This window comes from Podarcis erhardii, assembly GCF_964252035.2.
Source record: "Podarcis erhardii genome assembly, chromosome: 8".
NCBI lineage: Eukaryota > Metazoa > Chordata > Lepidosauria > Squamata > Lacertidae > Podarcis > Podarcis erhardii.
Window position 1 is genome coordinate 5,300,110 of NC_138499.1, and position 27,993 is coordinate 5,328,102.

A 27,993-nucleotide genomic window follows, 5' to 3' on the forward strand; every position below is an offset into this window, starting at 1 on the left:
TGGTGCTAATGTAATAAGTTGGAGGGTCAAGGGGCCTTAAGAATTTACTATCTCTGGTTAATTAGTGGCAGAAAAGCAATATCCTGTTATCTGCTAATGATGCTTGTTGATCTTCTTGTTTATCTTGTGTAGCAAGAACGACTTCAGTTGGACCGGCTGAAGAACCAGCTCTCTGATGCCATTCAGCGATATGGAACAGTGCAAAAGGTGATTATGAGTCTGTATCTGAAAAAAATAAATAAGCTGTGTTGGAATGGGTAGGAGTCCCTTTCCAGGGTGTTCTGAGTGATCACAAGATGATAACTTTACTCAGAGGGTTAAGAGGAAGGAGATGTGCAGAAAAGTCGGGACCAAAAACAAGCAGAGTGGTCTTAGAGTAGCCAAGAGGAGGCATCCGAGGTAGAATATTGGAGGCCGACAGTTCAGAGGGAGGTAAAAAGGTAAAGGTAAAGGGACCCCGACCATTAGGTCCAGTCGTGGCCGACTCTGGGGTTGCAGCGCTCATCTTGCTTTACTGGCCGAGGGAGCTGGCGTACAGCTTCTGGGTCATGTGGCCAGCATGACTAAGCCACTTCTGGCAAACCAGAGCAGTGCACAGAAATGCCATTTACCTTCCCGCCGGAGTGGTTCCTATTTATCTACTTGCACTTTGACGTGCTTTCAAACTGCTAGGTTGGCAGGAGCAGGGACCGAGCAACGGGAGCTCACCCCATCACGGGGATTCGCAGTGCAAAGAAATGGCCAGGGATTTCAAATCTTCCTAAGCCAGGAACTTAGCCTAAAAGAACCTCCCAACTTGGAAGCAAGTTGCTGAGACTGAAAGGTGAACTCCAAGGCTAAGGCTTTGCATAGGCAGGTAGGGAGCTGCACTAATTCCCTGGCCTGCTTCATGTCACACTAAACCATGGATTCGTGCCAATGCATGGGCTGCTGGAGAGGAGGTCCCGGGTAGGTTTCAGCTCATAGTCAACTTGCCAAGCCAAGCTGGCATTTAGCTGAATGAAGCAGCATGGCAAAACAACATGGGTGGAGGTGAAATATCCTTTTCTGGAGCCTGCATAATCGTGAAGAGCACTCTGGCAATGAGGATCTTTTTGTACATTTCCCAAATTTGGTCCCCTTTCTTAGCTCTTCATTTCCATCACCTAACTCATCTCTGGCAACTACATATGGTTCCACCTCAACAGAGTGTTGGTCACTTTCCATTCTGCACGAACCTGTATATTACGGTAGTTCCTATTCCAATTCCTGCCAGAATTCTCCTTATTTGTTTAGGGTTGTGTCCAAGAGTGCCATTCTGCTTGCACAGAAGTCAGCAGAGATCCTCTCCCTTCTCTCCTCTTCCTTTCCCCCACAAAATCTCCTCCAGAGGCTTGAGGAACACTCCAGAGCAGTTCAGGGAGAGATGAAGGGGACACCCCATTGCATGAGTTGAACCCTAAGTGTACAGCATTGGACACAGCCATGATTATTTACCCAACTATCACACTTTTCCTCCAATGATGGTGTACATGGTTCTCCCCCTTCCTCTTTTATCATTACAACAACCCAGTGAGGTAGGCTAGGCTGAGATGATGGCTGGCCCAAGGTCAATGGTTCTCACCTGTTGAGGCTTGAGCTGTTTTATTCCCTTCCTGATCATAAATCTGGATTGGCATATCTGGAGAGAATGTATTCAATGACACCTGTCATTGGTGTCATTGAATACATTCTGCAATTCTCGTTCAGCCATGCATGTTCCATCAGAACCTACACAGGCGGTTTCCCACCTATATATTTATTTTTAATAAATTACAATGTGCCAAAATTATCCATTGCATATTCCCGCTCCCTGAGTGGCCTGGTTGTGTCAGGGAGCTGTTGTTGAGTGGCAAATTGCTATTTCCCCACACTTGGGGCTGTCACTTTTTAAATGCATGCTTTGCTTTTGATAACCCTGTCGCCCTTGAAGTTAAAATTACTTCTGATTTCTCAAAAGGCCTACCCTTTCAAAGCACTCCCCTCCCCTTTCCTAAATTATAGGGTTAGCTCATCCCCCAATATTCCTTTCTGTGTGTGCGCGCGAGCATACACACACACACACACACACACACACACACACACACAAGTTTCTAATGCATTTCAGTTCTGACCACTAATTCTGTTATTGTATTTCCAGAAAATCGCTGAGAAGTCAAAAGCTCTGCTTCCCAAGGGACAGAGTAGTAGGAAGCAGGTAAGCACAATATTTGTTCAATGCATTTTGAACCGATATGCCAACCTCTAATTTTCTTCTTGGTATCACACACCAAATGTTTAGCAAGGTGCAAAACATCTCATTGAAATCCCTCCCTTCTCCTGCATTGCAAGGACTTCCAGATTTTTTTTATCCCTCTCTGTATCATCTTGACCTGCAAACTAATGAAAGTGGGTGTGGATTATTTGAACCATAGAACCTGGTGGACGGTCCTCCTAGGTCCTCCTCCAGAAGAGACTGGGGTGAAGGCCAAACTGCCCACCAGCTTGGAGAAGATGGGTTGGGTCTCTTTCGTGGCATTTTCAGTCGTTCTAGGTGAGCTCTGTGGGTGAAGCTGATCCCAGAGGTCTCTATAGTTATAACTATGAAGTCTTTATAATTTGCAACACATAGAATAGCTGTGAACTTCAATGAGATGTGGCAATGACCACCACTTTAGGCAGCTTTAACTCAGGTAGTGTAAGGCTCATATTCACCAACATTTCTCAGATGAATATAGGGACATTTCTCACTCCCCCACACAACTGATCCTCCTTGACCCACCCCCATTTTTAGTGTCCCCCATAAAAGGAATTCCTATCAGAAGAAGGGTGCGTGCTATCAGTACTGCACCAATAGGACACAGCAAACACACCCTCTACCAGTTTTATTTTATTTTATTCTTTGGTAGATTTACAAAAAGGAAACACACACAGCAATCAATTTGGGAAAGGGGCAAGATTAGACATGTACAGTGGTGCCCCGCAAGACGAAAAACTCGCAAGACGAAAAACTCGCTAGACGAAAGGGTTTTCCGTTTTTCGAGGCGCTTCGCAAGACAAATTTCCCTATGGGCTTGTTTCGCGAGACGAAAACATCTTGCGAGTCTTGCGAGTTTTTTCCTTTTCCCACCCTTTTCCTAGGCCACTAAGCTGCTAATAGCCGCTTAGCTGCTAAGCCGCTAATAGCCGCTAAGCCGCTAATAGCGCTAATCCGCTAATCTGCTAATAGGGATGCTTCGCAAGACAAAAAAACTGCTAGACAAAGAGACTCGCGGAACGGATTATTTTCGTCTTGCAAGGCACCACTGTATGTGCAAAGCTGCTATTATTATTATTATTATTATTATTATTATTATTATTATTCCCCACCCATCTTGCTGGGTTGCCCCACCCACTCTTGGCAGCTTCCAACAAATATAAAAGAATAACAAAGCATCAAACATTAAAAACTTCACTATACAGGGCTGCCTTCAGATGTCTTCTAAAAGTTGCATAGTTCTTTATTTCCTTGACATCTGAAGGGAGGGCATTCCACAGGGCGGGTGCCACTACCGAGAAGGCCCTCTGCCTGGTTCCCTGTAACTTGACTTCTCGCAGCAAGGGAACCGCCAGAAGGCCCTTGGCGCTGGACCTCAGTGTCCGGGCTGAACGATGGAGGTGGAGACGCTCCTTCAGGTATACTGGACCGAGGCCGTTTAGGGCTTTCAAGGTCAGCACCAACACTTTGAATTATGCTTGGAAACGTACAGGGAGCCAATGTAGACCCATATATCCTCCGTTGCCCCTGTTAAAGGTAGCAGTGCTTCTGACTGCCAGTTGCTGGAAATCACAGAAGGGGAGAGCCCTCTTGTGCTTGGATGCTGCTTGTGGTGTTCCAGTTGAAAGGGGAAAAAATAAATACATGTAGGTTCTTTTCTGTTCAGACTTTTAAAAAAGGATTCCATCTCTGTGCCTTTATGCTTTTCCACACATGCCCATCTGCATCTATTATCCATTCTTGCTTTCCCTTTTTTTTATCTATTTTCCCTCTTCCTTCCTCCACAAAGCAAAATAAAGCAAGGGAATTGAAGGCTTTGAAAGCTGCCTTTAATGCACCATTACTGTTGATTTTATTTTCTCTTGTGTACAACAGCCAGGGACTTTGCAAAGCACAGCTCCCCACAGCACCAGTAATTTTGGTGCATTGTGCATCTATTGAAGCAGTAAAGTTAACATCCTGTATAACAAATGGAAGAGTCCACATTTATTCTGAGGTGGGAGACAGCTTGCCGTTCCTTGGAGACTGTGAGCCTTCATGAAATGTATTGCTTTTTCACACAATAGGAAGGGGGGGGGTTGGGTTCGTTTGTGTCATAATAGGTCCCAGCTGGTCCCTGGACTGAAAAGGACCAATTGATATCGCTCGAGAGATGGACTGATGACATATGTTGAACAGTTTGCCGTCTGCGGTGAAACTGACCTAAGTCTTGAAGTGTAAATAGACAGAGTGGCAAACAGTGTGACTCTTTGCAACCCAAGTCTTTCATCTTCCTGGGAGGCTCAAAGCATGGAAAAAGGAGACTGAGAGGAGATAGGATAGCCATCTTCAAATATCTAAAGGGCTGACACATGGGAAATGAAGCAAACTAATAGATTCAAGTTATAAGAAAGGAGATTCTGGCTATATAAGAGGAAGAACTTTCTGAAGGTAGTGTTTGGATGGTTGTCTGTCAGGAATTATTTAGCTGTGATTGCTGCATGGCTGGTGGATTAGACTAGATCAGGCATGTCCAATAGGTCGATTGCGATAGACAGGTCAATCGCCGGTGTGCTCCAGGTCGATTGCTGGATGAAATAAATATGGAGGGGAAAGCTCAACAACTCTTGGCAACCCTCCCCCCCAAAAGCTCAAAAACTCTTGGCAACGACAAAGGGTAGATCACTGCCAGTATTTTTTTTTTTTTAAAAAAAAACCAATAATACTGGCAGTAGAGCGCAGTCTCTTGGGAGTTGAATGTGCCTGGACTAGATGATTGTGCTTCGAGGCTCTTCCCCTGAAAATAACTTCACACTGACACATAATTTTAGTTTAAGTTATTGGGCAAAATTTAGGCCACAACTTTATTGACTACAGCAAAGTGAGCGCTGTTGGCTTAGGCATTGGCAACAGACTATATTTGACTCCTGCCTCTCTGGCTGGAAGTCTGAAAGGGTAAATGTAATGTTTCCAAGGGGTTGCTTGAGAGCAGCAGGCAAATATCTCCCTGCTTGGCTGTGAAGCCTTGCTTTTGCCGCCAAAATAAACCTTATCTGTCCGGAGCGCCACTCTCCCGTGGCTAACTCAATCGCTGGCAGTATCCGTGAGTGGGCGGTTTCTAAACTTGCCCCAGCAAAGCAGCTTCTTGACGCCCAGTCTGCGCCTCCCCTCTCTGCGCGGATGCTTTCTGCGCAAGGGGGGTGTGGGTAATGGAGGACCCCTCTCCTCCCCACTTTGCCCAGGCAAGGTGTCCTAGCACCGCCTCGCCTCTCCCGACTCCTGCAGCTCCTCTCCACTGGAGGCGTGTTTACTCTCCTCCATTGAAGAAAAGAGGAGCTGCTTCCCAGGATCCCTGGAGGCTGTCTATAATCCATTCAGCTTTTCCTCTCTCCCTCCTGAACCGATGGCAGTTCCCTGACAGTAAACACCAAACGAGGGAGCAACATCAATGAAGACCAAGGAAGCTCACCCCGGGGTTCCTGTGGTCTTGGCATGGCCCTAGCCCCTCAAGCAAACTTCAGACGAGATCCAGACCCCCAGATTCCTTTACCGGAATACCCTTATTCATGGAGGGGCAGGTGATGGCCGCACCTCCCCTCCCACACACTTCAATAAGCCAATGCCTCACCGCCAAACCTTACAAAGTTGTGACGATTGCTAAGGGGGTAGGCGAAAACCAAGTGGCCACATCCACTCTGCCAAATGGAAAAATTCCTACCCAGCTCTTGCTCTGAAACAGGCGACCCAAACCAAAGCAAGGCCAAAGCAGCAGCACCTAAAATTAGTGAGGCAGGGCGGGGGTTCAGCAGCCGAAGCAAGTACCCCCAGTTACGCCGTGCTGCCGCTTTTATAGGCCCCAGGAATCGCACCAACTGCCCTGATTGGCCCAAACAGCCTGGCGTGATCCTGGGGCACAACGGTTAAGGCTTGGGCCATGCTGTGCAACAACTCTCCCTGCGGGGGTGCCTCAGGGGTCTGTGCACAACCAGGACCCTCATTAAAGAGGATCCCATATCTTGGGGTACCCACCACCTCCAAAATCCTAGCAGCATATCTTGTTGACATCCGGTAAAGCTAAACGTTGAATGTTTCCGGACGGGTGAAAGAAAGTCCTTCTTCACGCAGTGCAAGTTTAAACTGTGGAACTCCCTCCCACAGGAGGCAGCGATGGTTACCAAGTTGGATGGTTTTAAAAGTGGACGAGACAGATTCGTGGAGGAGACAGCTATCAATGGCTATTCTTCCTCCACAATTGGAGGCAGCGATGCTTCTGAATAGCAGTTGCTGGAAGCCGCAAGAGGGGAGAGCGCTCTTGTGCTCGAATCCTGTCTCTGGGTTTCCCACGGGCAGATCTCTGGTCAGTCACCAGGAGAACAGGACGCTGGAGTAGATGGGCCAGTGGCGTGATCCAGTAGGTCAATCTTACCTGCTTAAGGGTGTTCCATAGTGCAGAAAATGCCAGGGGCACAGGATTTTAGGGACTGAGTGCCACACCAGGGAGGAACCAGGTGCCATCGGTTAGGGCTGTGCTGACATTGCTGTGCTTGTCCTGCAGACGATGATCACAATTTGTGGTGTGCTGTCTTCAAACAGAGCAATTGTGGATTTGCCGGAGGGGTGGCGAAGGGAGAGGTGGTGACTGAGTGACTGCGATTCTCTCCCCAATCCACGTGAACTCTCCTCTTCCCCGTCTCTCAACCAAAGCTGCCTCTGCGACGGCGGCTTTAAATCAAGGCTTTCCCCCTGCCAAAAGAGGTCACACGGTTACCGGAGAAATAAATGGGAAGCCTCATCCGGCCTGTCATCTCATTTTGATGTGAAATGCAGCATTATTTTAATACCCACAGAGATGGATTATGGAAGGGGAGGGAAATTGCATTCTCCTAAACCTTCTTTGGCGATGGCATTTGTAACATGATTAAAGGTGAGCGCTGCCAGGCCTGCTTCCCCTCCTGTCTCTTCCACTTGCTTCTTCCACCCCAGAAAAAAAAAATCTGAAATGAGGTAGTAGTGGTAATAATAATAATAATAATAATGATTTATTATTGATACCCCGCCCATCTGGCTGAGTTTTCCCAGCCACTCTGGGCAGCTTCCAACAGAATATTAAAATATTAATAGAATATTAAATATTAAAATACAATAGCCTGTCAAACATTAAAAGCTTCCCTAAACAGGGCTGCCTTCAGATGTCTTCTAAAAGTCTGGTAGTTTTTTTTGACATCTGGTGGGAGGGCGTTCCACAGGGCGGGTGCCACTACCGAGAAGGCCATCTGCCTGGTTCCCTGTAACTTGGGTTCTCACAGGTAAGGTGACTCCTTAGGCCACAGAAGGGAACATAGCGGCCTCAGAGAAAGGGCATGGACACAGCCAGATGCAATCGTAGAGATGCAAGGGTTATCTAGAGCAACCCCCAGAAATGCAATGATGGCAGCTAAAGGATCCCAACCTCTTCTTTGAAACCTCTGAGGAAGGAGAGTGGGGGAAGCCACAGCTCTTGGGATGTGTGTGTGTGTGTGTGTGTGTGTGTGTGTACTACAGTTCCCATTATCCCTGGTCCTTACTATTCTGGTTGGAGAGTGATGGGAGAGAGCTGCTGTTCAACAACATCAGAAAGTCTGCAGACTCCCTGTGTATTGCCAAACCATATAGTCATGGTCCAAAACGAGGTGGTCAGGCCTGTGGCCATGCAGAGCCGAGTCCGTCCCATCAGATGTCAAGGAAATAAACAACTATCCGACTTTCAGAAGACCTCTGAAGGCAGCCCTATTTAGGGAAGTTTGAAGTTTTATTCTGTTTTTAATGTTCTGTTGGAAGCTGCCCAGTGTGGCTGGGGAAACCCAGCCAGATGGGCGAGGTCAAAATAAATTGTTGTTATTGTTGTGGTGGTTGTTGTTATTGTTATCCCACCTTTGTAGACACCAACCTCCCACATTCAGGACTCGAGAACTGTAAAAGTCACCCCACATATTTGGGTGCCTAGAGTCCCCCCCGCCACTGCCTTCTCCTGCCTTGTTCCTTTTAATGCTTCATTACCATTTCCTCCTGCTGCTCATTTCCCTTGCCTCATTTCTAGCTCTCCAACTCCCAGAGCACCCCGCCCCTTGCATAAATGCACCGGAGAAAGATCTAAGTTTGCACAGATTCCCCTTTAATCACCGTTTAACTTGTTAAAACGGAATCTCGCCAGAGGTAAAGTTCCCCAACCTCTCGAGAGCTCCCTGGACATCATTGGAATTCCAATTAACTGTAGCCAAGAGAAATCTGCAGAAGGGAAAATATCCACTACAAGCAGGAAATCACATTCTCTTCTGGTTGCCCCCGCCTCATCTCCCCCTCTCCTCTTTAAAGGTCTCTCCTCCCTCCCTCCCTCTCTCTCTCTCTCTCTCTCTCTCTCTCTCTCTCTCTCTCTCTCTCCCCCCTCCCCAAGTATCAGAGCTTAGTGGTTTGGAGGGAATCCCCTGTTATGTAAGTGTGCATTAACAGGAACAGAAAGCAGGCTGATTCCTTGTTTAGATGGAGGGGGTGACGCAGCTCATATTTCATTTTTGGGTAGGAGGACTCTAAAACAGAAGGTGATCTGTTTCGAAAACATGGAAGATCCTGGGTTCAGATCGCAACGTATATTCAACACAAAAAACAGCGACAATTCGTTGTTGACAAAGGACAGCTGGACATATGTTGTTGTTGTTTAGTCGTTTAGACATGTCCGACTCTTCGTGACCCCCTGGACCAGAGCATGCCAGGCACTCCTGTCTTCCACTGCCTCCTGCAGTTTGGTCAAACTCATGCTGGTAGCTTCAAGAACACTGTCCAACCATCTCGTTCTCTGTCATCCCCTTTATTGGCAAGGTGACAGCTGGACAGATAGAGGGTCCCATTACCTTCAGTAGCTTAGGGCCTCGTCAAACCTCAATCCGGTCCTGTTCACGACGATCTCTACTCCTACTTTTGTCTTCCTTCTCATTCTCCTTTTCCCCAAACTCTCTCTTTCTCCTCCTCCTCTTGTGTTGGGGCTCTTCCAAAGATAAGATTCAGGAGCACAGAACAATTAAGAAGACTCCTGTGACATATGTTTTCCCCTCGCATATATATATATATATATACGAAAGCATATATATATATATATATATATACGAAAGCATATATATATATATATATATACACACAGCGCACAAAGTAATCTCTTGCATTTCTGCCTGTAACCATCCTATTAATGCTTCAATTGCTCTTATTGACATAATGATACCTTTTTTCTTTTTCTTTTTTGGCGAGGCTAACAATGTAAATATGCTGGAGGAACAGCCAGGGAGCGGAGATAAGACGATTCTGGCGCCCAGGGGATGCGCACGAGATGGGGAGTAATAGGAGAGCATTATGCATTTTGCTCATCAACAGTTTTTCAATAAAAGACGATTTCAAAATTGAAGCGTCTTTCAGCATATTAAACCTGGAGCTGGGAAGCAAATTGGAAATAGCAGGCAGGCTACCCTTGGTGGGTTCTTATTAGGGATGTTTTCTGTAGCAATCAACTATATGAAACTTGGTTTGATTAGAGGGGAGGGAAATGGGGGGAAGTGAGGATGCCTTAAAATAAGTTGTTGGTATTTTTTACCTGAGAAAGATTCAGGAGCAAACTATTCTAGGAGGGAGAAGGCTTGTAGCTTGGTGTTAGGGTCTATGCTTGGCATGTAGAAGGTCCCAGGTCGAATCCTGAGCATCTCTGGGTAGGAGAGCTGTGGAGAGCTGCTGCTAGTGTAGACAATGCTGAACTAGATCAGGCATGGGCAAACTCGGACCTCCAGATGTTTTGGGACTACAATTTCCATCATCCCTGACCACTGGTCCTGTTAGCTAGGGATCATGGGAGTTGTAGTCCCAAAACATCTGGAGGGCCGCCGAGTTTGCCCATGTCTGAACTAGATGAACCAGTGGTTTGACTTGGTATAAGGCTGCTTTCTATATGCCTGGGCTTGAGTTAAGAAGGCATGCCAGCCTATATTTTTTTTGTAAGGTTTCTGCAGTTGTAAAGGTGATAAGGGTTCTGCCTGTTGCATAGGGTTGCCAAATTAGTTCTATATATATATATATATATTTTCAATATACACTTATTAGCATGTTTGTATGCCAATGTTCTGTCGTAGATGGCATTCAAGGCCACTAAATGCAAGTCAAACATGAGTCAAACAATCATCATAAAAGCATGAAACAGCAGGGAGGGAAATGCTAGCAAAATGCTAAATTGCATCTTCAGGAACAGCTGGAAAAGATTGCATGAATTGAGACAAGCCTAGCAGCCAAGGTGCCAAGCGGAAGCAATCGCCAGGTGATCAACAGTCCAATCCAAGGCATTTTTTTTAATGACTTTAAAGTGAACAACTTATGCCAAATGAAATAATGTCAAAAAATCTATTTACAATACAACATTACACACTGGAATCAGCAGATAATAATTTAACAGACGTTCACCCTCTGCGATTGCAATATTATTATGATTATTTCTTCCTCCTCCTCCTCTTCTTTTGTAACAAGGTAAAGATGTACCTCTATTTATTTTCCTTTTGTAACCCCCCCCCCCTTCACTTCTGGCTTTCAAATGCAAAATGATTCACAATCAGGACCACAGCCCTATGCACACTTACTTGACAATAAGCTTTGTTTAACCTGGTGGAACTTACTTCTGAGTAAACATGCCTTGTATGCATTTGCTTTTTCCATTGTCTAACATTGCCTAGTTGTTAGATGGCATCTGTAACCATGAATGGGCACCACAGTTCAAGAAGGACACTGACAAACTGGAACGTGTCCAGAGGAGGGCAACCAAAATGGTCAAAGGCCTGGAAACGATGCCTTATGAGGAACAGCTAAGGGAGCTGGGCATGTTTAGCCTGGAGAAGAGGAGGTTAAGGGGAGATATGATAGCCATGTTCAAATATATAAAAGGATGTCACATAGAGGAGGGAGAAAGGTTGTTTTCTGCTGCTCCAGAGAAGCGGACATGGAGCAATGGTTCCAAACTACAAGAAAGAAGATTCCACCTAAACATGAGGAAGAACTTCCTGACAGTAAGAGCTGTTCGACAGTGGAATTTGCTGCCAAGGAGTGTGGTGGAGTCTCCTTCTTTGGAGGTCTTTAAGCAGAGGCTTGACAACCATATGTCAGGAGTGCTCTGATGGTGTTCCCTGCTTGGCAGGGGGTTGGACTCAATGGCCCTTGTGGTCTCTTCCAACTCTATGATTCTATGAATGCCAGTTTTGAAAACCCTACCTGTGAGAAAAATCGCAGCCACGCTTTTGCTTCTTAGTGCCCCAGATATGCACCCCAGTCTTTGGCAAAGCAGATATATGGGTTAACTAAATGGGAAGTGTTAGCACAGGGTGGGGAACCCATGGTCTTCCAGGTGTTGCTGAACTCCAGTTCCCATCATCCCTGTTCATTGGCCATGCTGGCTGGGGCTGATGGGAGTTGGAGTCCAGCAACATCTGAAGGTGCCTGCAGGTTCTTCATCCTTGCATTGCTAGATCTCCAAGAAGGTCCCGATTTCTGGTCCTGTTGACACCATCCAGTTGAGAATGCGTGTGTCTCTCTTTCTTCAAAGGATGCAGTAGTAAGGGCATCTTTCCTCTTTACTTACCCAGCAAATTTTGTTTTGAAGAAAATATTTATTAGGAGGACATCTCCACCCAGGGATGGAGAAAGCTCATGCAAGCAATCAGCCCTGGTTAACTTGAGTATGAAAGAGTCCTTGTCTCTGATGTAGCTCTCAGTCCTCCATTGTTAACGGAGAAAATCTGAGGGCTCCCTTGGACAAAAAACAAGGACACCAACCAGGAATACCAGAGCAAAACAGCAGCCATTAGGCTTGGTCTTTATTGAAGACTGTCGCGACAGGACTCCCACCTGCCACCAGGTGGAACAAGATGGAAGCCCCGAACAAAAGAGAACCCAAACTTTGATTAGCTGCTAATCCCCATGTTACACCCCCCCCCAAACTACATCACTAATACATCGTGGTTACATCATGAAAGGGGAGGTCTGGTGGCAGTAATCTGAGCATCCTGGACCCTGCCCCATGGTTCCCCTTGCCCTCGACCAAACACCCATCAAGTGTAACAAAAGAGATATTTACATTTCCCTGTTTCCCACCCAATTTAATCACACCCTTTAGTCTTCATCTGGGTTTGTTATTTCTGGAATGGCTACCTGTCTGGTACTCAGGTATCAGGATGGCAGGAATTATCACTCAGGCAGAGGGGCTGCTGAATAGCTGAGCTCATATGTCTATATGAATTTCTAAAGTTTTCCCAGTGAACCAGTACATAGATACATTGATCAGTGAATTGTTACATTTGGTATCGTGCAGCAAAGGCCCTTTGAATAGATAGGAAGAAACTGTGATGAAGTGTTTTGTGGTGACAAGTCACAAAAGTCACAAAAGTGATTGTACTGATTTTGGTAGTGGGCTGCATGTGCACGATATCTCCTGGAGGCGCAACCCCTCTCGACCTATACATAAATTCCTGCAACTCCATCAAATAATCAATCACTGTGTACATTACTACCCTTTAACCACACATTAGTAGGAAGTTTTGAGGTTCTGTGATTTTAAAGTTGGCAAAGGGATGTCACAAGTTGGACCTTGTATTGGAAGTTGGAGGTATTGGGTGTGGAGACACCCAAGACTCGATGGACCATTAGCCTGATCCTGAAGCATCTTCTTACATTGTTAGTTCAGGGAAGATATAACATGCTCAAAGTGGGCGAGCGAAAATAACACCAGTTCCAGGGCTAGGAGACATAAGAAGCTAGACTGAAGATGCTAAATTTATGTAGCCTTGGGAGGAGGGTTTTTGCAGGGAAGTGATTGCACTCTCTATAAATACCTTCAAGGTGACAATAGACATGAAGAATGGGTAATTTATTTACAGCACTGGGTGACTTGATATCCGTCAATATGGCCGAAAGCGGAGGATGGGGACATTTAGAGTTGAGATCAGGCCAGCGTTTAGCATTAGGACGCCCTGGGCATCAGGATAGATCCCCCAGGGGGCATGATCAAGGAGCGCAATCTCTCCTGAAGCTCCATAGCGGAGACCCATCAGTGGAAATAAGGTCAGCTTAATAACCCCATGCCCGTGAAATATAAGCCAATTGTGATTTCAAATTATCTCCTGAGCCCCTGGTGCCAACAAATAAACCCTTATTTCAATGTTTCCCAAGAGAGCATTTAGATTACAGACAACTATACTGCAGTACACAACTTCCAAGCGGAATAATCAATACAAATTATAGGACGGGCACATTTTTCAAAGTCAGAAAGTGAATCCCAGCGTTGCTCCGTAGCTCATGCTTGTCTAAACAAATTGAGGATGGAAAGGTGGACATGACAGTGTAGGTAATTTTATTTTTCCCAGAGGGGTTGGTCCCCCCTACCCAATAAGGGTCACTTTGCCAAAACTTTATTCCTTTCTTCCCTGCTTTCTTTTTGTGTGGGGGATACAGGCTGTCCACTTCTATATCATATTAATGATCATTTATTTATTTGTTGTGTCTATATCCCCCCTTTTTTCCTCCAAGGAGCTCAAGGTGGCATACATGGAGTTTCTTTCCCCCTCCTCAATTAATCCCCACAACCACCCTGTGAGGTACGTTAGGCTGGCCCCCAACGTTATCCCCAGTGATCTTCATGATGGCCAAGTGTAGATTTGAACCCTGATCTTCCAGGTCCTAGTCTGGCACTCTAACTGCCACACCACACAGGCTCTTGATACAATATCCAGGCAACGTACAACAGTTTATATATAAAATCCCATAAAAGGCAACACAAAATAGTCATTACAATGTATCCTGATATGGAAGCTGGTGATGAGGACAAATCTCAGGTGTGTATATTAGATGGGATGGGGAGGAGGGAGGGGGAAGGTTGAAAGGAGCTTGGTTTGTATCTTCTCCATCTCTCTTTGACATCCAAGTTTTCTAAGTGGGGAAGCGTCCTAGCAAGGCCCCAGTGAATCTGCCTTTTTGAGGACTTTCTCACAGTTTCTCATTATTCCCAGTCTCTATCTCTCCACATTTCCACATCAGTCTGGTCCATCATGATGAGGGAAGGTGTGTAGTGCAGCACCCAAAATATCTTGGGTTCAAGCTCCCAAGAAGAGCTCCTCCCTAAACCCTTGGAGAGCCGGTCGCTATCCAAAATACCGAGTCGGGTGGACCTCCTCCTCCTCCTCCTCCTGTGATCCCTCGTAGCCAAATAAGATTGTCTTCCATGAACGCGGATTTAACAATGAGTCCGTAAGTGACTGGAAGCCAATTCTGGATCCACACGTCCTTCCACAGTGAGGACATTGGTGGGAGTTGATCATGGTGTGGATTTGCCAAGCGTGCCTTCCTCTTAGCATGTTTCTCCCTTGCGTTCTGAGTTCAAGTGTCTTCACAGACCATGACACCTTCGGTAAAAGCTGTTCTCCAATTGGAGCACTCGCAGGCCAGTGTTTCCCAGTTTTCGGTGTTTATACTACATTTTTTAAAGATTTGCCTTGAGAGAGCCTTTAAACCTCTTTTGTTGACCACCAACATTACACCTTCCATTTTTAAGTTTGGAATAGAGAAGTTGCTTTGGAAGACGATAACCAGGCATCCGCACAACATGACCAATCCAACGAAGTTGATGTTGAAAGGCCTGACTTGTGATATGTCAGGTTCCTGTGTTCCTGATCCTGCAGCAGTGGGGAACGGGGGTGTTGAAACACTGCTTTTGTTCTCAGAAATGAGAGCCATTGGGATGGAATAAGTATTTTTGAGATTTCCCTGGATCATCTCCCAGGTATCCTCTACAACTCCATGTCTGTTAAATAGTGATTTGGTGTCTTGGCTTTCAAAGAAAGAGCCATAAACCTCCAAGTGGGGTGACTTTGTACCGTGTTGATTTCTCCTTGCCCCCATTGTCTATCTCCCCATTTTCATTTCTAGGAAGATGCAAAACCCTGCAAATCAAAACCCAGAGTGGCAATCTTCCCCAAGCTTCTTCCGAACCTTATAAACAGAGAGTGCTTAATGTTCATTTCTGACCCAAGGCAGATGTCCCCTGCGGTGGGGACTTACTGCTCTCTGAAGTTCAAACCAATGATATCATGACTTTATCAAGGGAGGCTAAATTGCAGGCTTCCTCATTGAAGGGACATTGTGGGTTGCAGCACCAAGGGGAAATATTTCTCACCCGCGGAAGAAACTTAGGATCATGGGCGCCATGTCTGTGAAATGGCAATTTGGTGTGTTGGCTTTCAAAGAAACAGCGATAAACCTCCAAGTGGTGTCACTTTGCACCATGTTGTAGGTACAGTCCTACCTTGGCTCCCGAACGCCTTGGCCCCCGAACAATCGAAACCTGGAAGTGGGTGTTCCGGTTTTCGAACAATTTTAGGAAGCCAAACGTCTGGCACAGCTTCCGCGGCTTCCGTTTGGCTGCAGAAAAATCTGGTAGCTGATCAGAAGCCACACCTTTGTTTCTGAACGTTTTTGGGAGTCGTATGGATGCACGTATGGTCTGCGCACGCACGCGTCACTTTTCACCACTTCTGTGCATGCGTGTGATGTCATTTTGAGCGTCTGCTCATGCGCAAGTGGTGAAACCCGGAAGTAACACACTCCATTACTTCCGGGTTGCTGCGGAGCGCAATTCGAACGCGCTCAACTCGAAGTGTATTTAACACGAAGTATGACTGTACAGTGGTACCTCGGGTTAAGAACTTTAATCGTTCTGGAGGTCCGTTATTAACCTGAAACTGTTCTTAACGTGAGATACCACTTTAGCTAATGAGGCCTCCCGCTGCTGCCGCACCTCCACCACACGATTTCTGTTCTCATCCTGAAGCAAAGTTCTTAACTCGAGGTACTATTTCTGAGTTAGCGGAGTCTGTAACCTGAAGTGTCTGTAACCTGAAGTGTCTGTAGCCCGAGGTTCCACTGTATGACCGTACCAGAGTGATAATTTGTGTTTTTTCCAGTCGTCTAAGACAGCCAGAATGGTTTGCTGGCAGGTAGAACACAACAGAGCCTCAAGAATTATTAGGATATAATTCAGGCAGCTGGGGAAATATTTAAAAATCAGCTGCTCTGCAATTTTATTTTATTTTATGGTCCCATTGACCAAAGATCTGGGGGACTATTCACTTGGGTCATTTTCTGGGTGTGCAGAGGCTGCATGTTTCCCTAGAGGACCGCAAGTTTCACTCTGTCATGACATATGTTCATGTTGTGATTAAAATTTCTGCTGGTTAAATAAAACAGGCTCTTATAAAAGAAAAAATAATAATAATATCAGGCTGCAGAGGGAGGAGGGGAGTGTTTATGCTTATGCTCTGCTTTATTATTATTCTCCTTCACTCATGTTGCCGTAGGACCATCTGTTGGCATTGTAGATAAAGCCATCAGTTGAGAAGGGGAGGGAAGCACAGAGCTCTAAATAGACACAGGCGAGGATCTCTTTTAAGGAAGATGCTGGAGAATTTGCTGTAGGCACAACTGCACTGTGCCAGCATGACCATCGCTGCCTAAAAACGGCCTTGATGGCAGCAGCTATCCCATCAAGTGTCAGGGACTGGCTTGGATGAAGAGGGGTTGTGGAAGAAGGCTGGCCAAGAGCCGCCCCCCGGGAAAGCACAGAGGGAGACGATTTAGATCCTGGGTCCTGATGGTGGACAACAGGACACACCCCAGAGGAGGGGAAGTGCTGGGAAGACTGGGAGCTTGGAGGATGAGGAAGAGGAAGAGGAGGAAACAGGCAGGTGCCCCAATACATAGTAAACAAACAGGAATCCGCAGCCTTGCCACAGAGCCACACTGGCAGCTTTTCTGCTGACAGCCTGCAAGCCCCACCCCAAACTCCCAGAACAAGGCATCTGATGTATGTCACAGAGCAGAGAGCCAGGAAGAAACAGAGAGGGTCTCCGTAGACAGAGGGAGCGGCCTGACACAGAGGGAATGGGATACAAGACAGTCTGAACAGCTGCTTCACCTAGGTGGAGCATATCTCAGAGGTCTCTGTATGTTCTCTGTTCTACTTCCTTAATAAAGAATCTCCAAGCTAGCTGCTGTTTCCCTGTCTTTCCCTGAACTGCTAACATGCTGCTCTCCTGGGCAGCTCCCTTGACATCCAATGGAGGCAAGCCGATTGCTGACCAGGAAGCAAAACAAACAAAAAACCAACCTTCTTCCCTCTGGCAGTGTCCCAGAAGAACATCCCACGAGAGGTTCGGTGTGGCGTAGTGGTTCAAGTTTTGAACTCAGAGCTAGGGAAGCAGGGTTCGAATCGCCACTTGGGCATCATGAAGCTCACTTGGTGACCTTGGGCCAGTTGCTGTCTTCTCCTGGCCTAACCACCCTCACAGGATTGTTTTGGATGAGAAAAGGGGGAAATGCATACACCACCTTGGTATAGAATGTTAGTATTTTCATTCTCCATTGCTATACAGGTTTATCAGGACAACTAGTCATGCTTAGCTTTGCTTAATTCTGAAGGATGTAAGCAAAGAACCAAACACTTGCACATAAAGTTATGTCATGCAAGGGATTGTATCCACAGAGGACTCATCAGTGTGTCCTACAAGCCAGGTAAAGAAATACCTGCTGATTTGTTGTCAAAGGTTGTTAACAAAGAACAACTGAGTCTGTATGGAAATAGGCTGCAAATGTACTAAAGTCTATGATGTCATGAAAAGGAGGAGGATGTTAGCATTTTCATTCTCCATTGCTATTGGATCTCATGATCCACTGTTTGTGATAGGAGTATGGGAACGGAACTAGACATTGTACTTCCGTCCTTAGTGCTTTTGCACTCTCTCTTTGTTCATTTTTTTCAGACAGAGCAGACGTGTGAAGCTGCTGCTCACACTAGCCATGTTTGTTGTTTTGATTTGTAAATAAAGGAAGCTTTCGCAATGCCAGTGCCTCCACAGCCTCACTTCTTGCTGTTACTTTGCTGATGCATTAGTGTGCCCACAGCTCCACCGGAAGTGGGTCTCTGGATACTTGTGTGCGTCCCCGGGCTGGCCCGTGACCAAGGGGGCTGGCACATTCATAGAAATGCAATTTGATTGAGTGATTGATTAGTTAAAATAATAATAATAATAATAATAATAATAATAATAATAATAATAATAATTTAGTATTTATACCCTGCCCATCTGGATGGGCTTCCCCGGCCACTCTGGGTGGCTTCCAAAAAAATACTAAAGCACTGCAATACATCAAACATTAAAAGCTTCCCTAAACAGGGCTGCCTTCAGGTGTCTTCTAAAAGTCTGGTAGTTGTTGTTCTCTTTGACATCTGGTGGGAGGGCGTTCCACAGGGAGGGCGCCACTACCGAGAAGGCCCTCTGCCTGGTTCCCTGTAACTTGGCTTCTCGTAGTGAGGGAACCGCCAGAAGGCCCTCAGCACTGGACCTCAGTGTCCGGGTAAAACGATGGGGGTGGAGACGCTCCTTCAGATATACTGGACCGAGGCCGTTTAGGGTTTTAAAGGTCAGCACCAACACTTTGAATTGTGCTCAGAAACGTATTGAAGAGCCCAGCTGGAGAGGGCTGTCTAGTCTAGCATCCTGTCCTCACAGTGGCCAAACAAATGCCCATGGGAAGCCTGAACACAGGACCAGGGTGCAACAGCCACACTCCTCTCCTGTGGTTCCTAGCAAGGGAGATAGAACCCAGCCTCCTTGGTTAGTAACCACTGACAACCTTGTCCTTCACAAATTTGTCGGACCCTCTTTTAAAGCCATCAAAGTTGGCACCCATCGCTACATCTTGTGAAAGGGAAGTGAGTAAGCCTTGTTGACTTCATTTGGGCTTGTTTCTCAGTAGACATGATTAGGAATGTAGCCCAAGTTGGAAGCCCCCAGTGCATCTTATTTAAAAGAAGATTAAGCCAAAGAGGTTCACGCAAACAAGAACAGTCTCCCTCTCTGAAGTTGGTTGGGCAAACAAATTTCTGAGGACCCCCAATCTTCCAGGAGAGCCCAGTGTGCAGAGAGGAATTTGTAGCTGGAATAGCACACACACACTCCTGACACGACTGAGGAGTCCCAAAGGGATTCTGGAAAAATATCTGTAGCAGCTTCTCCAGTTAATTTTGTCTAAACTGCCAAACTGACCCACGAGAGACCCTGAGGCACTGTTTGCAGAATCATTTCCCCTGGGATGAAATAGAGGATAAGTCAGGACCCCTCTCTCCACCCTAAGACTGTCTTCTGATTCCTCTTAGCCTCTGATTCACCCTTCGGATGTGTGCTTTGCAATGCACGAAAATCCTTCATTCCAGTTAACAGTTTCAGTGAACCTGACTTAAGTGCTAGTCAGCATCAGTCCAAAGTGAAGTGCCAGAAATTGCCAACGGGAGCCAATTCTTTGACTTCCAGTAGGGCTATTTGTTGTTATGAAACCCTCTGAGTGATATGCAAAGAAAAAAGAGAGTGTGAGAAAGCAAATTATGCACAAAGACAAGCCCATCTGCATCCAGAATTAAGGCGCCACATCAATAAGGGGAGGGGGGATGTGTTCATCCATGCCTATTTTGCTGCACACCTCCTGAATTTTCATGCTTTAGCGTGAACCATATTTGATTATTTTGCTTTCTTTTAGAAAGCAGATTATTTTCGGCAAGGGGAAGTTGTGAAGGAGGGGAGGCATAGATAACAGAGGAGAGACAGGGAAGTATTCTAAAGAGACTTTGATGGGAAGCCAGGAGAGAACAAGAAAGCTCTGGGCCATTGGCTTGTTTAAAAATGGATATGCAGCCTATCCAGCTGTTTGAGACTAACAATCAAAGCAATCAATGAATACTCATATCAATGCACACATCCCCTTTGGCTATTTTTCTTTATTGATTTATTTATTTTTCACTGTCTTTATTTTATTTAAATATTTATCGGCCACCCTTTTCATAAGAATCCGGCAAGGGAAAACTGCAGCAACTTTGATAAAACATTAATAAATGCATCAGGGGGAAATAAAGTTAGCTTCTTTCTAGCAAGTCAGGTGTTTTTGCTTTTTCCCATAAGGCACGGTATTGCTTTGCTCACCTTTCAAAATGGAGATGTCGGGGATTGAACCTGGGACCTTTTGGTGTGCAAAACATGTGCCTTGCCTCTTCAGCTCTGGTCCCCGCAGCAGAGAAAACCAAATCCCTACTAGTGGTGAGAACTCCCTACTGAACTTAGCCTAAAGTAGAACAAAAAATAATACACATTTAGAACTAGCACAGCTCTGTTCATGCATCACCTTAGAATAAACCCATAGTCCATCTTGCAGTCCTTTTTTGGGTGGCTCTCTGTGACATTTGATGCCCAGGCAAAGCCAGGTAAGCGAGGCACCAGGCTCTGGCAAGGTCCTAGAGCCCTCACGCCTCCTTCCCAAAGCCTAGTTAGCACTTTTCCAACTTAATTCCACAATAATACTACAACCAGACTTAACACGGACACTGGCACCAGAGCCTGCAATAAACCCAGATGCCAACTTTGCTGCCACATACACCCGGACAACACCATTACTGGCCCCAACAACATCACACATACCATCTCAGGACTATTTAATTGCTCATCGTCTAACATTGTGTATGCCATCAAATGCCAACAGTGTCCTTCAGCTCTCTATATTGGACAAACAGGCCAAACCTTACGCCAAAGAATAAACGGACATAAATCTGACATCAGGAATCACAAGTCAGAGAAACCAGTAGGAGAACACTTCAGTCTCCCAGGACATTCTATACAAGATCTCAAAGTAGCTGTTCTATTACAAAGGAATTTCAGAAATAGACTGGAAAGAGAAGCTGCTGAATTGCAACTTATTACCAAACTTAAAACCATGGAGAGACCTGGTCTGAACAAAGACATTGGATTCTTATCTCACTATACATGACAAAGTCATTTTTCACCTTCTCACCCCTTGCTTTTTCCTGTAAGATCTATTGCAGTCGTTAAGAGTCGTCAACAGGCTCATCACAGCTATCTGCCAATCACCCATTCCCACCACCCTTCTGAGTAATACCCCTCCCCACCTTCTCACTATATAGAAGGGTCTGGTGACTTCTGCTTCAGTGTATCTGAAGAAGTGTGCATGCACATGAAAGCTCATACCAAGAACTAACTTAGTTGGTCTTTAAGGTGCTACTGGAAGGAATTTATTTTGTTGAAAGAGAGAGAGACTGGCAGCTATTAAAAGAGAGGGGAGGACTCCTTCTGTTCTCAAAACCCCATTGCCATCTCTCCCGCTGCAAAGGGTTTGCTCCTCCTTCACGTCTAATGCTGGCTGCTTAATCAATTCGTGCAGACTCGGAGCACAGAGCAGTCAACGCGAGGGACTAGAGACATGGTGCAAGGAAGCAAATGAAAATGTAGAGTGTCAAGGTCTCCTCAGTGGAGCTAACAAGCAGAGGTGGGAGGCAGTTTGGTGGAGGGAGGGAGGGAGGAGGTTTTCTGTGTCTGTTTCTCCCCATTCCTTGCAATTCCAGGATACTTTTCTAAGCTACAAGTTTAACTCGCAGGATAAGCTGCAGTTGTTCGCTGTGGCTGCTGAGAACACAGGGAGATGCTTTGTTCTTCCTGCAGATTTCTCCAAGCCCTGTAAACTGAAACTAATAAATAGCTGTAGGGCTTTTTCCTCTTTATCCCCCTTAACCTTCCAGTGCTTGTAAAAAGAGCTCTGTTCCCCCATTCATGATCTATGGAAGAGAGAGGGAGCAATTATCTCAGAGTTGCTTAACCTTCTTATCTGTCAAGGGCTGTTTTCACTCAATGCTATTCTGTTAGGGAGACACATTTGGAGAAGGTGATTTTGGAGCCAAAGGTGAGACAGGCCACTTCCTTTCTCCTTTATTCATGCCCTCCTGCCTTCCACCAGCCCTATCTCTCTCTTTCTCCCATTACCCCTTCTCTCTGCTCTTTTTCTCTGCCACGCCATTCTCTCGCTTTCTGACTTCTTGCTTTCTCCCCCCCCCCCATGGCTCTTCTACCCCTTCTCCCTCCTTGCCATTCACAGGGATTTGCCCAAGGGCCACATGAAATGGGCTGAGGGCCACAAGTCGCCCACTTGTGAATTGTTGTTGTTTAGTCATTTAGACATGTCCGACTCTTCGTGACCCCATGGACCAGAGCATGCCAGGCACTCCTGCTTCCACTGCCTCCCGCAGTTTGGTCAAACTCCTGCTGGTAGCTTCAAGAACACTGTCCAACCATCTCGTCCTCTGCCGTCCCCTTCTCCTTGTGCCCTCCATCTTTCCCAACCTCAGGGTCTTTTCCAGGGAGTCTTCTCTTCTCATGAGGTGGCCAAAGTCTTGGAGCCTCAGCTTCAGGATCTGTCCTTCCAGTGAGCACTCAGAGCTGATTTCCTTCAGAATGGAGAGGTTTGATCTTCTTGCAGTCCATGGGACTCTCAAGAGTCTCCTCCAGCACCAGAATTCAAAAGCATCCATTCTTTGGTGATCAGCCTTCTTTATGGTGCAGCTCTCACTTCCATACATCACTACTGGGAAAACCATAGCTTTAACTATACGGACCTTTGTTGGGAAAGTGATGTCTCTGCTTTTTAAGATGCTTTCTTAACCTATGAGTTATCTGGATTTAACTATTCATAAGAATGTAAGAAGAATCTGCTGGATCAGGCCAATGACCCATCTAGTCCAGCTTCCTGTTCTCACCACAGCTGGGCTTTGGAACACTGGAAAACAGGATTTGAACACAACGGCTGCTAATCCACAGCTTTTCCCCAAACATGATGCATCAGACAGCCTGATAGACATCCCTGGAACCTTGTTTTATCAAACTATGGTAGAAGCAGATGTTTGGTTGCAACTAGGGTATTCTTAATGTTGTCTGTGTCTCCAAGATCCTTTTCCTCTCTACAACTTCAGCCCTCACCCACCAATTTATTCAAGTGTAAGAGGGAGGGAAAGCAGCCCCTTCCAGATATTAAACTCCTTACTCCTTATTCATGTGGACTAGGGATGGGGCAAAACCCCAAATCCATTCACACTTAAAGAAGAACCTGTCAAATTTGCGCTTTCCGAAATGCTACGCAAACCAAAATCTGCACTTCCCTGAGTTTTGTGCTTCAGTGCTGCAGCCAAGTAGCAGTTGCAGAAATGCATCTATAAGAGTAAAGCCTGCATTAAAATGCATATGCCCGTGAAACGAACATATACAAATTCTGTATTACAAATTCTGACCGAAACTATTTAAAGAATAACTTTCTGACAGCAAGAGCTGTTCTACGCTGGAACAGACTGCCGCAGAAGATGGACTCTCCTTCACTGGAGGTTATTCAACAGAGGTTGAATGGCCACCTGTCAGGGATTCTTCAGTCGTGATTCCTGCATTGCAGGGGGCTGGACTAGATGACCCTTGGGGTCCCTTCCACCTCTACAATTCTTCAGTTCTATGAAATAAGACACATTCACCAAACCCATCAAATAGGCCACACCAGGAATGGAAAGGTGGAGTCAGAAGTAATGGGCTGTTATTCTTGGATTTTAAGAACCTAAGCTTCCCATCACCTCTCCTTCTGCCTGAAAGATAATGTGAAAACAGTAATCACACTCCAGATCTCATCTGGAAAAGCGTTCAGAGTCCCAGGCCAAATGTTCTGCTGCTGCCTTGGACCTTCTTTGCCTGTAATTGCTTTGGGCTTCTGTTCAGTGCCATGCAGCAGAAGACTCTCCCGGCGACAGCAGCGTGTGTTGGTTTCAGGAAAGGCGAACTGGACAGGGATTATCCAGTCTAATGAAACCAAGCAGACTGTTCTGCTGCATCGCAGCTAGGCAAGCAAAATGTAGCTGCTATTCCGGCAGTTGTTGTTTAGTCATATTGGAGCCTCAGCTTCAGGATGCTGTAGGAGATGAGACCTTGGCTTGATCCAGCAAGCTCCTCTTAGGTTCTTACGGCAGTGATGTTTCTGGGTACCAGTTGCTGGCAGTCTCAAGAGGGGAGGGTGCTCCTATGTTCTGGTCCTGCTTGCAGGTTCCTCATTAGGTATCTGGTTAGTCCTGTGAGAATGGGATTCAGGACACGATGAGCCATAGGCCTTCTGCAGGAGGCTCTGCTCATGTATTTATGTCCTTCAAATAGCAACTACAGTAAATCCCATTTTAAAATATATCCACCTTGAATTTGTTTTCTCCTTTTCTGTGTTCGTTCTCCCCCTGCAAACCCCTGCTTTCCTTGGGAATCAAGCCTGTGGGTGGATGTTTGTTAATTTAAACCTCATATGGAGTAGAGGAGCAATAGCCTGCTAATGTAATAACTAATTTTAAATATGCATTGGCTCCATTAATAGAAAATCCGATCCCCTGTGAACTGTGGCACCCAGATGACTATTATGCTTGGGGAAATATCAGTATTGAAACCTACATAATTATTAGTACATATATAATTAATGTTTACAATATCAGCGGAACCGAAGGTTTATAAATGCATAGCTTCACATACATATCTCAGTGCTTTGAGCTAATATATTTTGAAGGGCAGAAATGTATCAAATTGCCACGTTTTAATTACACAGTCTGCCCCTTTAAGGAGTGATTCAATTTTCCAGCATTTGGATTTGTAAACTCTGTTAATTTGTTGGTTCTCTTCCAAGTACTGGTGAGGTTCATTTTCTACTAACGCTTCAATATATATTTTCCCCCAAATGTATAGATCTCCATACAAGACATATTTAATAACTGAGGGTCTGCTGTAGTTACTGATGCAGTGGTTGTGAGCTAGTTATGAAATCCCTAGTTCACATCTCGCCTAAAGCATGGACTTATTAAAATGTTCTAAGCAAATCACTGTTCTCTAATCGCCAACATCCATTTGAATCACAGAAATCCCCTTTCCTTACAGGAAAAAAAATAAATGTATTTCTGTCTTGATATCTGGGGAGGGGGGGCGGGGCGGAAAGAATGATGGGAACAAAATTCTGCCTCTCCACAGCCACCTCCCAAAGTATGGGGGAGTTTGTCAGGATTTTATTCCAGGACAGAGAAGGATTTGGGGGTTCTTAAATCTTTCTCCTCCTTCAAGAGGCTGGCTTTTGCCATCCCTGTCCCGCACAAGCTCATAGCAGTGCCCGAATCTGGAGAACAACTTTGGCATCTCTAGCAAGAATGAGATAGTGTAAGAAAGTGGCGGAAAGTACTTTTTCATGCAGTGCCTAGTTTAACTTATGGAACTCGCTCCCACAGGAGGCAGTAATGGGACGATTGGATATAGCCCATAGCTAGATAGATCTTCCTATATAAATAGAAATGGAATGCTGTCATCACGCGGCCCCTATTGGAGGATTTGTAGTGCCTGATCGCAGTCCTGGATTTGCATGAAGTCAGAGCAGGGGAAGGGAACAACAGAGAAGGCAACTTTTAAACAGCAGAGGTTTGAGTAAATCAGGGCAGAGGGACACAGAGGAACAGAGAGGGTATGAGGGACTTGACGGCGCTGTGAGAATATAGGGGCTGCCAGTCAGTGTAGACAATATTGAGCAGCATGGAGACTCAGTATAAGACAACTGCCTATGTCCAACTGGTTGTTGTTGTTTTGCTACAGCTGTGTCAACCCTCTTATTGTGGAGTAACGTTTTTCTCTCTTACATGATCCTCCTTTGGGAGTCATAGAATCATAGAATTGCAGAGTTGGAAGGGCCCAATCCCATCCAACCCACTGCAATGCAGGAATCTCAGACCACTGGTTCTAAATTCTGCTATGTTTTCTCCACTTCAGCAAAGTCCCAAGACCCCTTTCTCTAACCTGGCGGATGATGAAAAAATCTTCAACGGCGGAGACAGCCTGTGGACGGAGCAGAACCAGGAGCATGCCCTGCTCTCCGAAATCACAGAGGAGGACCTGGAGATCATCCGCCAGCGAGAGGAAGCCATCCAGCAGATCGAGGTCAGTCACTGTCATTGTGGGGAAAGCCTCTGAGAGTTGAGTGCCTCAGCCCTCATGGGATTTTTGGAAATGTGGAGGAATATTGAATGTGTGTGCAGTCCTTTGGGGGAATCCTGCTACACTGAGAAATCCTCAACCATTAGGGGTTTGGGAAATATACTTGGCTGAGAAATAGTCCGATACAGTTCTGCTTGGAAGCTAATTTGGACTGTGAAAGTGCCTATTGGTGTGGTGAAAATTCGGCTCAGGGATCTTGCCAACAGAAAAGCAATATCATTAAAAAAAAATGTTAGTGCTTAATCAGCAGCCATTAGGCATAAAGATTATGAGTTTATATACTTGGTCTGCACAGTGATTTTAATTTAAACAGGAATCTGTAACACAGAACCAGCCAGACACTGGCCTTGCTGGTGTTGTTGCTGTGTTGTGTTTTATGAAATTTCAGTTTCTTGGGGCTTGTTCCCTAAAATGCCACTTTTGTACTGAAAATCACACACACACACACACACACACACACACACACGAAGCCTGTTGTTTGCCACCAGGGATTCTTTAGCAATAAGCATTCTGGATTTATATATATATATATATATATATATATAAGATCTTTTCTTTAACTGACTGGAAGCTGTATTGATGCAAGTGGTTTTACTACTCTTTTTACTCTCAGCTTTTATATATACATTAAAAAAATGTTGCCTAGCTGCCTTTGCTTTGTTGTCAACTGCCTTGAGCTTTGGGGACATTTTGGACTTTTTAGTTTAGAGGAAAGGTGAGCGAGAGGTGGCAATGCAGAAATTTAGAAAGCTCTCTTGTAACGCTAGAACTCATGGGCACCCAATGCAGATGGATGTGGGAAGATTAGGACAGAGAAAGGAAAGTTCTTTTTAATGAGGCCCTAGTTGAACTATGAAACTCATTCCCAGGGGTGGCAAAGATGGTCACCAACTTGGGAGAGAGCTATCTATGGCTACTAGCAGGGATGGCTATGTTCTGCCTCTACAGTTGGAGGCCTCAGTCCTCCTGAAGACAAAGTTGCTGGAAACCACAGGAGAGGAGTGGGATCTTCTTCTGAGGTCCTGCTTGCAGCTGTGCTGGGTAACCCATGAAATGCAGTCCAGGACTTGTCCAGAATCCAAAGGTTCTGCGGGGAGTCAGTCCGATAAGACCAAGGCAGGACATAAGGCAGAAAACCAGGCAAGGACAGGTGCAGGATCTAGCATACAGCAATGTTGCTCCCGCAACCTGGGGCAGGGTCCGACAGCCTTTTATCTTTGTTGGGGTAGCGGCTGGTCCTGATCCCCTGGCGACTCACCTCCCTGTTTTGCCCAAAGATGAGCACTCCTCCTGCAAGTACTCAGGTCTTTCCTTCTCTCAGACCTGAGTCTCTGCAGCTCGGGAGACGTCGGTGGGTTACTAGACCCAGCGGCCACCTCAGCCTCCCCTGACCAAGCCGGTAGTGGAGCAGCTGTGAGTGATGGCCCAGCTGAAGGGAAGGAGGTCATCCCCATAGCTGGAGCCAGAGCAGGCTCAGGCCCCTGACTTGGGCCAGCTGGTGCTTGTTTCAGGGGAACCTGTGCAGACTGGGACTCTTCAGGATCAGGCCCCAGAGTTGGTTCAGATGATGCCTGAGGCAAAGGATCTGGTGCGGACTGAGACTCCTCTGGTTCCGAGTCCGAGCCCGAGTCCCAGGCCATCACATCACTACCCAAAGGAGTCTCAAAGCGGCTAACAATCTCCTTTGCCTTCCTCCCCCACAACAAACACTCTGTGAGGTGAGTGGGGCTGAGAGACTTCAGAGAAGTGTGACTAGCCCAAGGTCACCCAGCAGCTGCAGGTGGAGGA

The 27,993-nt window shown here is 46.0% G+C and overlaps 1 protein-coding gene across 1 annotated transcript in view; it reads left to right on the plus strand.

Moving 5' to 3' along the window:
* Positions 1-27,993, plus strand: part of TSNARE1 (t-SNARE domain containing 1) — a 383,201-nt gene that overhangs the window by 205,638 nt on the left and 149,570 nt on the right. The window contains exons 6-8 of the mRNA XM_081874759.1: positions 133-207; positions 2,159-2,215; positions 25,981-26,148. Coding sequence (XP_081730885.1) covers positions 133-207; positions 2,159-2,215; positions 25,981-26,148 — 300 coding nt within the window. The remainder of the gene's footprint in view (positions 1-132; positions 208-2,158; positions 2,216-25,980; positions 26,149-27,993) is intronic.